The sequence below is a fragment of the Toxotes jaculatrix genome, chromosome 8 (genome assembly GCF_017976425.1).
Source record: "Toxotes jaculatrix isolate fToxJac2 chromosome 8, fToxJac2.pri, whole genome shotgun sequence".
NCBI lineage: Eukaryota > Metazoa > Chordata > Actinopteri > Toxotidae > Toxotes > Toxotes jaculatrix.
Window position 1 is genome coordinate 5,168,696 of NC_054401.1, and position 13,583 is coordinate 5,182,278.

A 13,583-nucleotide genomic window follows, 5' to 3' on the forward strand; every position below is an offset into this window, starting at 1 on the left:
AATAATAAAAATGTCTCCAAAAAATGTAATTCACAAAAAAACATGTGCTATAAGAAATAAACCTGCAATATCACATGCCTTGTAAGGGCATGGCACACTGTAACAGAGTTCAAAGACTTCTTTTTTTTTTTCCATCCATCAAAGTTGACGGTCAGCCACAGAGGGCCACATTGGCAACCCTCTTTCACTGTTCACAGAGAAACTAATGCCAGGTGAAGCTGGCCCAAAAACTAATGCACTACGACCACTATTAGACCGGTATGAAACACCTCTACTGTGCTGGAAAAATTGGAAACGCTACCAAAGACAAACTGTCAGACTGTATTGGCCTTTTTGGAAAAGGTTGTGAGTTTCACCAGCGAGCGCCACTTCAGTCCCCATCCTTTACGTGCAGCAGAAAATGTGCCATTGTAGTGTTTTTGTCAAGTAAGTTTTTTTTCATTAAATCTGTATCAACTCTTACAACCTAAGAACTTCAAGTTAATTCATATGAGGTGCAAACAGTCTTTCACCACTAGCAGGTAACTGAGAATGCAAAATCCAACTTTTACGTGGGGACTGAAATGGTCTCTTTGCCTGGCTCCAAACTCATGTCAACTTCACAGTTTCCAAAAAGACTCCAACTATGAAAATCTACAGAGGAGAAACAGCCCAAGTGCGCTGACGTTAGAGGTTAACACAGGACTTGCACCATTTCTCCCGTCTAAGTGACCATACAACATACATGCAACCTAGTACGGTAATGAATCTGTTCTGTGTATATGTGTGTATCTAGTTACATAGATCTACTACACAGTGCGCTCTCGTCCTCTCCTAGATGCCTCCACTCAATTCGCACGCTTCACCTAATTAACACATTAGGAAAAGTCTCTCATAAAGACTTTCTTTAAGCTGATTATGCTCTGCTGCTAACGATCACAAACTGTCTGGGTAGTAGACGTAGAAAATGTATGAATGAAAGTGTGTACAAGTTATGTGTGGCCCTATTGGCAAAGGGTCACAGCTGCCTCATTCATTCCAAGCGCTGCAGTCGTAACATGTTTTATACGTCTGATAAGTAAAAGCGAGTTTAGATTACAGAGGAAATGAGTAATGTGTTTCAGTCAGTAACATGGGGTTAGTTGAAGGGGAGAAAGGGGTTACAGCAAGCAGCACTGCACAAAGAATGCTGATGCAGGAAAAATATATAATTGAGGCACAAAATTGATGCTCTGTGACTAAAATATCTCCAAATTCTAAAAAATATTATATTATTTTCTGTAATTATTCCATTGTGAATGCACTGATGTTGAAGTAGTGCACGTCTGAAGTTAAAATTTAAGCTATGGGGAACTCCCGTTCCATTTACTTCATTTACAATTAAGTACATGGAAAAGACGAGCATCCACAACTTTCATAAATAAAACTTCTAAACTTCTTTTCTCATTTTACTTATTAGTAGAAACTGACTTCCCTGTGTTTAGAAATATATTAACTTCTTGTAATTTTAATTAAAAAACAAAATGTCTTGAGGTTACTCATAAATATGTTGCTTCATTTTTTTACTTTTCATAAATAACATCCAGATACTGACTTTTTTTTCCTCTGCTTTCTATGAAATAATAACCCATGTTAGCAAAATAGATTTGAGAAACTGTAATATGTTTTTTTTTATTCTTTTTAAGTTACTTTCTATAAATGTATGTGGAAGAACTCAAATATAGTCTACGTTGAAAACCTGTCGCAAATTCTTTCCAAAAAACAAACAAAAACTTAAAGCTCACTTGTAAATTGACAAAACAATATAAGCATAAGGAGTGCATTAAGTTGAGTGGTCTTTTTTTCTATTTTTTTTTCCTTTTTTTTTTTACATTCAAATGCATTACTTGCTCAATGTGTGATTTAGACAGGTTGGTACAATTGCTTAAGTGCATCCATTGAAAATAAGGATTTCCTATCACTCCTTAAAAGGGATTCTACATAAATGCATAAAGACCTTTTCATATCAAGAGAAGAAAAACATCAACAGTTTCTACCATTACTATAATAGTAAGCTTAATACAATATTGTAAATAATACTGTAAATAATACTAACAAGAACTTAATGAATCAAATGTCACTGTGAGTCACCCCACCCCTTTGTCGCACCACTGAATTAAAAAGTATTTCATACTGGGTGAGTTGGACAAATGAAACTTACACCTTAGCATATTCTTAAGAATCATAATTAAACTTTATGTATCAATTAGTTAAACTACACGGTAAATATATGATTTTAAACCGATGTTAACTTTAAGGTCTTAAAGCTTTTTATACACTTCAGGTATCAGGCTGATGAATTTGTTATGTGATCTTAACTTTATTCTGATAAATCTTACCTACGGTACTATATTTTCCTAACATGCAGTTAAACTCAAGGATACAGTTAATGGCTCCCTAAACGATATTAACTAAGATCAGTGTTGTTTTGTTCACTATCACACTGTCACCTTGTTTACATCTAAAGTAATCCCTTTCTGTTTACTCTGAGGGTCTTAAAAATTAAGAATTCAGCCTGAATTTTAACTGGCTTGTCATTGTCAATACGACGAGATACCTTCTCAGTTATTTTTTTTTTAATTACTTGGGCAGTTTCTTTTTATCTCAACTTCTCGAGCTCAGAAAAGAAGTTTTTCACAAAGATTAAGACATTTCCTGGACTGTGTTTTTTTTTCCCCCAACAATCTGACCAGGACAATAGAAAACTACTCAAAGGACTGTGTAAGTGCCAGGATGTGCTGTAAGCTGGTCTCTTTGGGAGAAGTAAGTCTGTTACCGGCGCCTCTGTAGTATTAAACTAATCTTACAACACTGAAACATGATATGCCTTCATTTCACAGATATCGATTGAGTGGCCTCTAAGACTTTTGGATAAACAGAGTGATTCTAGCTATGAGATTATTTCTTAATTCGATAAACTCTAAACCAAACTCATTTTGATGCTAAAATAAGTTAAATCAAGTGATAAGTTAGTTCACGTCCTCCCCTTTCTAATTGTTCTTTGGCTATGTCTGACCTTTTTCTTTCAAAAAACAATACAGATGAAAAGTAGGTGCAACACAGTTATCAAATAGAGCCATGAAATCAGAAACTTAATGTAAACAGAACTCATTTTAAGATATGCTATAAGTAACTCATCTGCCCCTGTATACAATTTAACGAAAACGAATGAGTGTAATGAATCAAAGCTCCTCGCATGGTCAACATGAGTTCAGTAAAAGAGTGACTGGTACAGTACATCTTATCACGGTGCCCTGCCCCCTACTCCTCACTGCTGTGTGTACGTTTTTGACCAAAGCCTTCAAGACATCAGTCTGCCATCAGTAAAGTCACCAGCTCCTGCTTTTTAACAAACAGGACACACCTCGGCGCTCGTGCTCTGGTCTTGTTGTTTGTTTACACTTGAGCGATTACTTTTACAGCGCAGTGGGGTTTTCTCTAAGTCGCAGAAATTGCAGTTCCGTCATTTCAGTGCCACTCAGGAGAAGCATTCCTTAAGTTTGTCTTGACCCACTCTGTGATCCGATTGATATTCAACGTAAAAATTAAGCAATCAAATGACTAAGACCCTGATGAACACAAGGAGAACAATTACTTATCCTGAAACGGTTACTAATTAATCATATGTGTTACTACACTGGCATGAATCCATAATGAATTTTAAGCAGACATGAGACAGAAATGCAGCAGTATTATCCTAATAGTCAAGGTCAATTTCTGAATAGAATATTATTTGAAGAACTGACTAAGCAGGCTCCTCTGTTTATTGTCCCAGTATAGTCCTATTATTGCTTTTCATCCTAATATACATAGAAACTGATTTATTCAGTAGGGGTTAGGTTATTACACATACTATTCATTCGAGTTTTTATTTGAGATTGGATTTATACATCAGCGGCTTCATAAAGGATATTCATTATTACAGTTTATAGTAGTGTCTGGTTAATTTCTCATTTATATATTTGGATGAAATACTAAGTTAATCAGCTTAAATAATATTTCTTAAATGTATGGATCTATCTAATATACTATTATCGTCAAAAGGATGATGGGACACATATATAAAAGATTTACTCTCCCTAAAACCCAGAAACATTTTGAATTCCATATGCTAAAAACATTGACAATGACACTTTCAGTTTGTAAAAATAATCAAAACCTCACTTCAAGCGGGCCTTTGTCTGGATGCTCATAACCGATACACATACTGTATTTACATAGATGCTCAGAGTGCTTTCCCATAAAGTACAATACTCATTAACTTATACAGCGTCTAAACTGGGAGAATCTCCAATAAGCCCTCTCTTCATTAAACCAGTGCAAAACTCAACTCAAGTCATCAGCATTGACTAAATGGACGAGAGGTCTCCCAAATTACCACTAGTACTACTGTAGTATTAAGAATAACAAGAACCACCATAATACAAAAAATGATAGGGAATCCTTATGTGCATGTCTTTCAAATTCTATGAAATATATTTCACCATCAGTGGTCGGTTTGGTATTAATGAAATGCGCATGTTTTGTAATAAGGTGCTTTACTCTATATTTTAAGTAAAGTGTTGTAAGAGCCTAATTTCCTGAATCCCTCTAATCTCCACCCAAGCATTTTGATTCACATTCTTTTCTCCAAAAATAAGTACTTTAAAAGTTGTTCAGGGGGCGGTACTGTCAAAGGCCAAAGTTGCTACCTTGTATGCCAAAGTAATGACAATATTTTAATAAAAAAATATTAAGGCAGAAAACAAAACAACAAAAAAGTATTAGGTTCAAAGAACAGTGTCGCACTGCCTTGAATTTGATGTTGAAAGCTTAGGCCAAACCACTGTGCAATTTCTCCATCCATAAAAACCATAACTATTCTGTATTTCTACATCTGATAGACTTCAGGGTACTTTTTGCAAGTGCAGTGCTTTTCCTGCAGTCCACATGTAACGCGAGTGGTCTGCTTTATATGCTGTGTTCTTTTTTTTTTTTTTTTCTTTTTAAAGGAGGGGCCTTTGTGTCCAACATGACACAATTTGTAATTGTTCGTTTTTCTTTGAGACAGAAGCCGAGTTGAATTGTTCTCCAGTACAACACAAGAAAGGCCTGCTGAATCACCAGTGTTCCCTGTCGTCACTACTGGCCCACATGTGACAACTCAAAACTCACTGCAACACTTGAATGATCAATGAAATTGCTAGATCTGCAGGGTCTCATTTATATTGGAGCATACTTCTCTGTTTCTCTAACCAAAATGAACCCCCCCACCCCCTCCCTATCATTCAACAGCTTTAATCCCAACCCCCATCCTCTCTCTAGCCCTCTGAAATCCCCAGGCTGGGGCTAAGGCAGACGCAGAGGGTGTGTAATTTGATTCAGCATGAGTGCTGGTTAAATGGGGCGTTTCCTCTGCTTTCCTGTCAATTACAATTGTCTGATTTCATTCTGGAAGCTCAAAGCGAAGGGGGCTGCCATTGGATGAAGCCCGGGTGTCCATAGTGAAGGGGCAGCTGCAGGATGTCCCATACAGTAGCGGGCTGACACGAGGTGGTGGTGGTGGGGGGGGCACTGGAGGTAAAAGGGGGCTGGGGCTTTATGGAAACTTCGATTTGCACTGGCACTGTCACACAAACAGCACCAGTGCAAATTTCAGGGCAGTGTAGTTTGGGAGTGGAGAAGTGGGGCGGGGTGAGGTGGGAGGGGGTAGGGGGTGGCAGAGGGGTGTTAATGCTGCACCCTCGTATGATAAGATCACGCATTCTTTCTTTTGTAGATGAACATGAACATTTTCATCGTTTGGAAAGTGTATATGGCAAACCGTGTGACATTAACGTTGAAAACAGGTAGCTGGCGTTTCTTCCGATAACTGTAGATAATTTATTTTGCTCCTAAGCCTCCCCTCATTTCACAGGCACTGCCAAATTCAGCTAATGTCTTTCAAATTTTGTGTGTGTGTGTGTGTTTTGGGACAAAAGAGGCCCCCCTCTCCCCAGTAGGGATAGCTCAGAACAGCAGAAAAGGAGAGGAAAAGGGGGGAGGAAGGGGCAAGAGGGAGCAGAAGGAGGGGGTCCTATTCGCCCAGCTGCATCCAGACCATCCAGCCCCCTCTGTGCTTGTAACAGTGGGGCGGGGCAGTGAGGGGCTCACTGCGGGACCCGGTCTTACCCCTCATACAGCTCCAGAGTCCCCACACGGTCCGCACCTGGACCAGCCCATTTGCCTAATTATCAATGAGTAGATCCAGGCCGTGTCCGAGCACTCTGTAGCCCACGCCGCTACCGGGCCCAGACAATACGCCCCACTCAGAGAGGCCTTCGAAAGCAAACGATCGAACTGTAAGCAGGGGGAGACATAAAAGCCACTCCCAAAGAAAAGACAGAAAGAAAGGGGGCTAGGCAAGACCTCCAACTTGGGGTCACAGCCACAGTGTGCCATGAAACACCTGCTCCTGTACAGCTTTGCTAATTACAGGGGAGACAGCAGGCCCCTCGGAGCTCACACATAATGCTGTTAGTAATGGGGACATGGAGTAAGGATTACTGATTTGGGACTGTGTATTTTACAGTGTCAACTATTCTGAGTCTGATGCTGATTCAGGAAACATTTTACAGTTTTACTCGGCTTCTGTCCACGTACTAATTCTCCTCCTTATTTACAGTGCACACCTCAGAGAAATGCTTGTTGACTGGAGCTCTTGCTTTGTCCTATATCGTTCAGCGACCGTGGCCAAATGACCACACGAGACAATAAAGCGCGGTTAAGGTGGCTTTGAAACAAGTCCATCGGGGAGACAGATGTCGAGAACTAGCCAACTGGATGAATTCCAAGGCTTTCGGCCTCACAAATTAAATCAGTGCTTTAAGCCAACCGAGGGACCACATGCTTTTCAAGTGCCACGAGGAGCAAGCTTTACTGAATCTTTTCAACAAACTGCAGTGACCAAAGTGTAATCAATGGCTACTGGAAAGAAAATTTCACTGATACTTTATACAACTTTCATCTATCTCTGTGAATAATGATACCAATAAAATTTAACCAATTACTATAAATAAATGATGCAATGTCTTATCCCTTTTTAGCGTTAATCTGGTTTATAAGACTATAAGGTACAAGAATGAAATAAGGGGCTGTTTTTGTTTCCTCGTCTAGATTACAGGGCTTTGACTAAAACCAATTGATTCACATTTTCATTTTGCTAAAATTAATATCTGTTTTGGACCAATTATATCAAATCACCATCACAGTAAAACTGAAAAGGCTGAATTCGCCTTCTTATCAGCTCCTGAAATTTCAAGGTATGATTGACAATCCTATTTTAGACCAAGATGATTGTAAGGTGCAATGAAAATTCTGTTTTTTTTTTCCTTCTAATAACAACATTGACTTTCTAGGTCAGTCAGGTGCAGACTGGGTACCTCAACAATCATCTTCCTTCAATATAAACCCACTTCATGGTAAAATAAAAATTTGAATAATAAAATGTTCACATTACTACCTCTGCCTACACTGTCATTCATGAATGAAAAACAGCAGCAGTCAAAAAACTGAAAATGCAGGGTACTATACTTCTCTTATAAACAAAACTTTTATAAAATATATATGCATATATATATAAAAGAAAAACTTAAAAATATTTCTTATACTTTTTAGTAAAGCAAGCAGTGCCTTCTAAAATATCTGCTTGATTGTTTTTAAATTTTCTGAAAAACAAAAATGTGTATTATAATAATAATCATAATAACAGTAAATAATTATTGAACAAACACTGACAAAACTAATGATAAAAACTGATGTGGTTCCTTAAGAGAATATTCGGATTGCCTGTGTGACCTGGGTGTGGCACACTGGGCACTCCGGGTGGTTGAGCTCACAGATTCGGATGGCACACTCCATGCAGAAGAGGTTATGGCCACAGGGCACCAAGGCAGCCGTCACTTTGCTCTCAAAGCAGGTCATGCAGTCCCGTACAGTGGCCGGTGGCGAGTCCGGCACTGGCAGACGGCCCGGGAAACCCTCGCCGGCAGAGGTGGGCTCACTGTGGGCGCGGCGGGCCTGGGCATGAGGTGAGCCGGCTACGGGCACAATGCTGGTGACTGAAGAGTTGTTGGTGCTTCCACCTCCGCAGGAGTCGGGTAAGCCAGGGGAGAGTCTGGTCAGGGGGAGTGTGAGGCCTCCAAAGCTCTTGGAACGCTGCTGGGCATAGAAGGCCACCTGTTTGGGGTAGTCGGGGTCGCCCCAGCTCTGGGTTCCCTCTGATCCAAAATAAGAGCAAGGCTTCTCTCCGGAGCTGGAGAAGTTGCCCTTGTTGTAGATTCCCCCTCCCTCGCTTCCTCCTCCTCCTCCTCCTCCTCCCCCTCCAACCATGGCATCTGAGAAGTTCTGGCGGTAGCTGCTGGTGAGAGGCTTGCGCTGGCCCCCCTGCAGCCCCCACACCTGCTGTAGCCGGCTCTCCAGACCACCACTGCTGCCCGCTGGGCTGCTTCCACCATTCGGCCCCAGACAGTCATTCTCATTATTGTGGTCATGCAGGCCTCCTGTTCGGAAGGCGATGTGTGCTTCAATCTCCTCACGGGCGCGCTCGGCGTTGCTCGGTGACCCTGTGATTTCAAAGACAGGGTCGCGGTCTCGACTGGGAGTGACGATGTAAGTACAGGTTTGCTGCTGGATGCGTTTGATGGTGGAGCCTTTAGGCCCCACTACCAGCCCCACAACGCGGTATGGCACTCTCACCTGAATGGTGGTCTGACCTGGCAAAGGTGTGGGTGGGGAGCCACTAAAGGACACTCCCAGCTTGTTGCGGGATGCCCGGAGCATGGAGAAGTGCTCTGCAGCAGAGATGATTTCACGGCGGGCCAGTGCAACATCCTCCTTCCGGCCAGTGATTAAGAACACAGGCTCCTCTCCTCTAACGGGAGTTTTGATGTAGGTGTTGGTCTTGGCCCGCAGGGCTTTGATCTTGCAACCTGCAGACACCAAGATATATTTTAAAGTAGGTAAATATGATACATCAGCTCAATTTTGTAACTCATAAATAAAGTTAAAGGGTTGTAAGTGGGAACATTGTTTTTTCGACCTGCGCTAACAGAAATCCTCCTTTGTTCAGCGTAAAATTTAGATTTTGTTTTTTTACACTTTTATAATCAGTTTAACTTAATACGTTGCAGGTTTTTACTGGCAAAGGATACACAATATAATCAGAATATTTTGTGAGGGTTCAAGCACCTAAGTATTACTGTACATATTTATTTGCTCTAAATTAGACATATAACTTCCTAAGAGATGGATGGGTGGTGCAGAGGTATTGGTCAGCATAGACATGACTGTTTTGGAGGTCTGTAAGAGCTACAGCAGATGCAATATATTTGCAGTATGCTGGTGAGAAATCACTTTCTGACCTCTCCTTGAACTTACAGGATAATATGGTCAACCCACATATGCTTCGTTTTTGGGCCATTTATTGCTCTACATCTGCCCTGTTTTTGATCAGTGTGTAATAGTTTACTCTATTAAGTGCTTTGAAGGCAGAGCCTTAATGTGAGAGAGTGCAGGTTAATGTTATTTCATGACAAATTGCCTGACATTGTAATGGGACAGAAAGGGATATACAGTAAATCAGTAAATAGGAGCATTGTCATGTACATTCGAGGTAAGACAAGACAGAGCGAATCTGTTTATATTACAGGCCCTGATGAACGCATCAAGAATCACACAGGTCAGTTTTCATTCAGAAATTCGGGCAGCTTCTTCATTAAGACTTCCACATTTATTGACGAGTTAAACGTGCCCTTCCCGTCGCAGCTGTGTCTTAAAGAGACCAGTACGACTCTCTGTTGGACAGGCAAGACTCATCAGGCGTCTATTCAGTGAAATAATCTCAGCTCATCTGACCTGACATCATTGCATTACCTGTCTGAGAATCACAGCAGCGAGTATCAAAAGCTTTACAGACACCTTAAGTTGATGACAAATGTCTCTCTAATGCTGCTAAATGGGGCCACTTTGTTCAGGAACGCTTGCTTCACAGGGACCAGAGGAACGGACAGAAGGATAGTGATACTCTGAAGGGTTAGTACTGCTCATGCCCAAAATCTGAAAATGCCCTTTGTGCCCATTGCCTGGTATTAGGTTAATAGACCTGCTCATGTCACGGGGGATCAAAGAGCAATTGCCAAATTCCTTTCTCGACCTACATTGCACCTTTTAATTAGTTCAAATTAATGTCTCAATTATAGAATTATCTGTAAACAAAATAGGCAAAGATTAATTAATCGTAACCAGAAATTAAGTTCACTAGAGACAAATTTATTTTGTACTGTTAAACTGTGGTGTAAGAGGTGCCTGTGATTGAAAACAAAACCACCCTTGATCTGAAGAGCTCCAGAGGAAGGTACAAGAGCATCCTCAGGAATCAGTGCCTGTGACTCTGACAGGAGAAAACAATCATATCCAACCCTTTCTTCATGACAGGATGCTCCGTTTGCCAGATTCACCAGGCGGGTGCTGAGAGGAAGGGGGTGTGTATGTAGTGCCAACTAATGAAGGGCCTGAATCAAAAGCAGCTCATCTCAAATCCCCCCAAATCAGCACTTCTTCTCGGTCAAGGCAAAAGGGCCCTCTCACTGCACTTGTGCTCACTGGATCCACCCTCTGACTGTCTTCAGTTACCCCATTAAAATTCAAAACTTACACTTCAGAGTAAAGAACAGGAGCCGCAATGGGAGGCGAGGGGCACTTAACGGCACAAACTAAATCCACATTACCAGAGTATCGGTAAAAAAAAAACCCATCCCAACTCCTCTGAACCCCCTAGTGACATTATTCGAGACCTGTTTGCTTCTGTTGCACTATAAATCAGGATTTTCTGATGGTACCTCACCCACCCTGCAGTCTTTGTACTTCTTCCTCTGTCCAACCAAGCCCCTATTTCTCCCTCTCCTGACAGGCAACCATGTGGTATTGAGAGTGTGCAGTGAAGTGGGGCTCATGAGGAGCCCCTTGTGCTGAGCTCCAAGGCGTGACTCCCATTCAGCTTTTAGATGCTATACTGCCCTTCCGTCCCCATCCTTGTTTTCCCTGCCCCTCACACCCATGGGTTCATCACATCAGTTAACAATGGGTGCAGCCACATAAACACCACCACCAAGCAGAAGAAAGAATACGAAAAAAAAAAAAAAATCTACTTCTGGATGCCTGCTTCAAAACTAACTTAGGCTCCAGCTTGTTCACAGATGATTATACATAAATATGGAAGTTGGACAGAGTCAAAAATCACCCGACAAAGCTTTACTGCAAATAAGCACAAACAACAGAATATTATGTTTTCTTAAAAAAAGGATTCCCACCTCCCAGTGCAACTTCTCGCTGAGTCACCCTTTAAGACCATCCCGTGTGCCAAGCAGCAACACTGTCTAAATGCGCCCCTCCCCTCATCCCCCGACTTTCACACCTTTGTTTGACAGCTGCTGTCATTCAACTTCAAGTCTTTGTTCAATAAAAAGCCCCCGACTGTAAGAGAAAGGGGCAGCATCTATAATGCGATCGGGGATTGAACTTTCCAACTCCCTCGTTTGAAAAAAAAAAAAAAGAAAAGGAAAAAAAAAAAAAACAAGGGGACCACGCTCACTCTATTGTCCAATTGTGTCACTGGGGCAGTGCGCAACATAAACAACGAGCTGAATAAATTTGGAAAGAGGCTAAACATCCCCCGCCTCTGAGACCAAACGCCTAATTTCGGTTATTTTCTTAACGATCGTTTCAAAGTGAAAGACATTCCTCTCCTCGCCAGCCGCACGTTGCCTTTTTGAACAGTCTGGCGCGTCTCAGACGACAAAGGAAGCAAGTGCTCTCCCTGCTCCAGTGTGTGTCTGTGCGCTGACATTGATGGCGTGGATGTAGAATAATTCGCCCAGGAGGGAACGGGGCTCTCTCTCTCTCTCTCTCATGCCTCTGTGCAAATTCACTCTACAAAGCGAAAGCAAAATAAGCACAAACACAGCGGACGACTTTGTTTCGAGGTGTGAGCGTAATGATGAGCACACGAGAACTTGCAACGTTGGAGCAGGAAAAGTGGGAGGCTGATGTCTCGGGGGAGTACAAAAAAAAAAAACACGCGAGCACACACACCACTCCCTTTTCTTTGTCAAATAACACCAGGTAACAGTAAGAGAACAAAAAAACACAGCAGACGGGAAACCAGAGCGCGGATAATGCAGCACTGTTAGTGGGATAAAAGCACAAGTTTGGAGGGAAATAATTTGCAAGCCAGCGGTTTACCTTGTCTCCCCACTATTTCGGCCACATGTTCAGAGCTGGGCACTGGGACGCATTCTGTTATGTTGCAGCCTCGTCCTTTCGTCTCACTTGAGGAGCTCTCATACAGGGCGCACAACTTGCTTTTCCCTTGCAGAATCGCCGTGTCCCCGCCACCTCCAACGCTGTTCGTGTGGTTGTGGTGGTTGTTGTTATTGTTACTCCGGTCCTGTACTCCTGTTGTTGGGGCTCCGCCGCCGTCCTCGCCTTCCCCGAGCCCCAGCAGAGACAACTGGCCCAGCGCGACCCTGAGGGCACGGGAGTCGTCTTCCTCCTCATCGGGCGGCACAAGGAGACCTTCGCTTCCGAAGCCGGAGCCGGCCAGATCCCCGCCGTAGCCCCCATTTTTCTCCATGATCCCTGCTAGAACCAGCAGGCTAGGCATGGCTAACAAAAGAGTGTGTGAGACAAAGACAGGGGAAAGAGACTGGAGAAACAGCACCCGTGCCGCCTCCTCCTCGCCCCCCCTCCTTCCAATTCCCCCACTTTGCGCTAGTCCCTCCCATAGACCGGCCCCCTCTCTCTCTCTCTATCCGCCAGACTTTCAGTACAGTAGTCTCTCTCCGAGCTCCAGGCAAACGGGACACAAGGCCGTCTGCACGATAGATGGGGCTGGGCGATGTGTTGCTCCACCCAGTCTGGTTTACACAGCTCCCCTCCTCGCCGAGACAAAACGAGCCGCCCTCCCGTTGTACCATTCCGTCTCAGGTTCCCGAGCCTGTGGCACCTCACATCAAGCTTCCTCCCGTCACCGTTAGAAAAGAAGAAAAAAAAGAAAAACGTTTACCGCCTGCACCGCACTCGTGTTAACGCAGACTCGTGTTTTTTTTTTTTTCCTTTTCATTTAGAGCTGCAGTGTAGCCTGAAAACCGCATTTTGGCAACTTATGTAAGAATAGCCATCCAGGATGTAAACAGTTGCGTATCAAAAGGTGCAAGTGCAGTGCGCACATGGTCATCTAGAGGTGCTGCTGAAAAGATGATGTCAACTTTATCGTTAGGGCGGAAAAACAGTAGTTCCTTTATATTCTGAGGGGGATCGTGGACCGTCTGACATGAAATGTGTGAGTAAAGGAGTTAGTGGCATTTTTTGGGGGGTCCGCCCACCTCCATGTAGCCGTGCTTTGCGGCAGGTCACCGCGTTGTTGTTTCTGGCGCCGTTGCGCATGAGGATGTTATGTATAGGAGGGAAAGAGGGTGTCTGGGAGGGTGGGGGGTGTATACGAGGAGGGAGAGGAGAAAGGGAGTTGTCAGACAGCCGTTGCAGACCCT

The 13,583-nt window shown here is 42.9% G+C and overlaps 1 protein-coding gene across 1 annotated transcript; it reads right to left on the reverse strand.

Moving 5' to 3' along the window:
* Positions 1-79: 79 nt before the first annotated feature.
* Positions 80-13,010, reverse strand: mex3a (mex-3 RNA binding family member A). Its single transcript, XM_041044877.1, is given in 3 exon segments — positions 80-8,966; positions 12,277-12,838; positions 12,840-13,010. Coding segments are annotated over 3 exon segments (1,896 nt in total). The 3' UTR covers positions 80-7,803.
* Positions 13,011-13,583: the final 573 nt, after the last annotated feature.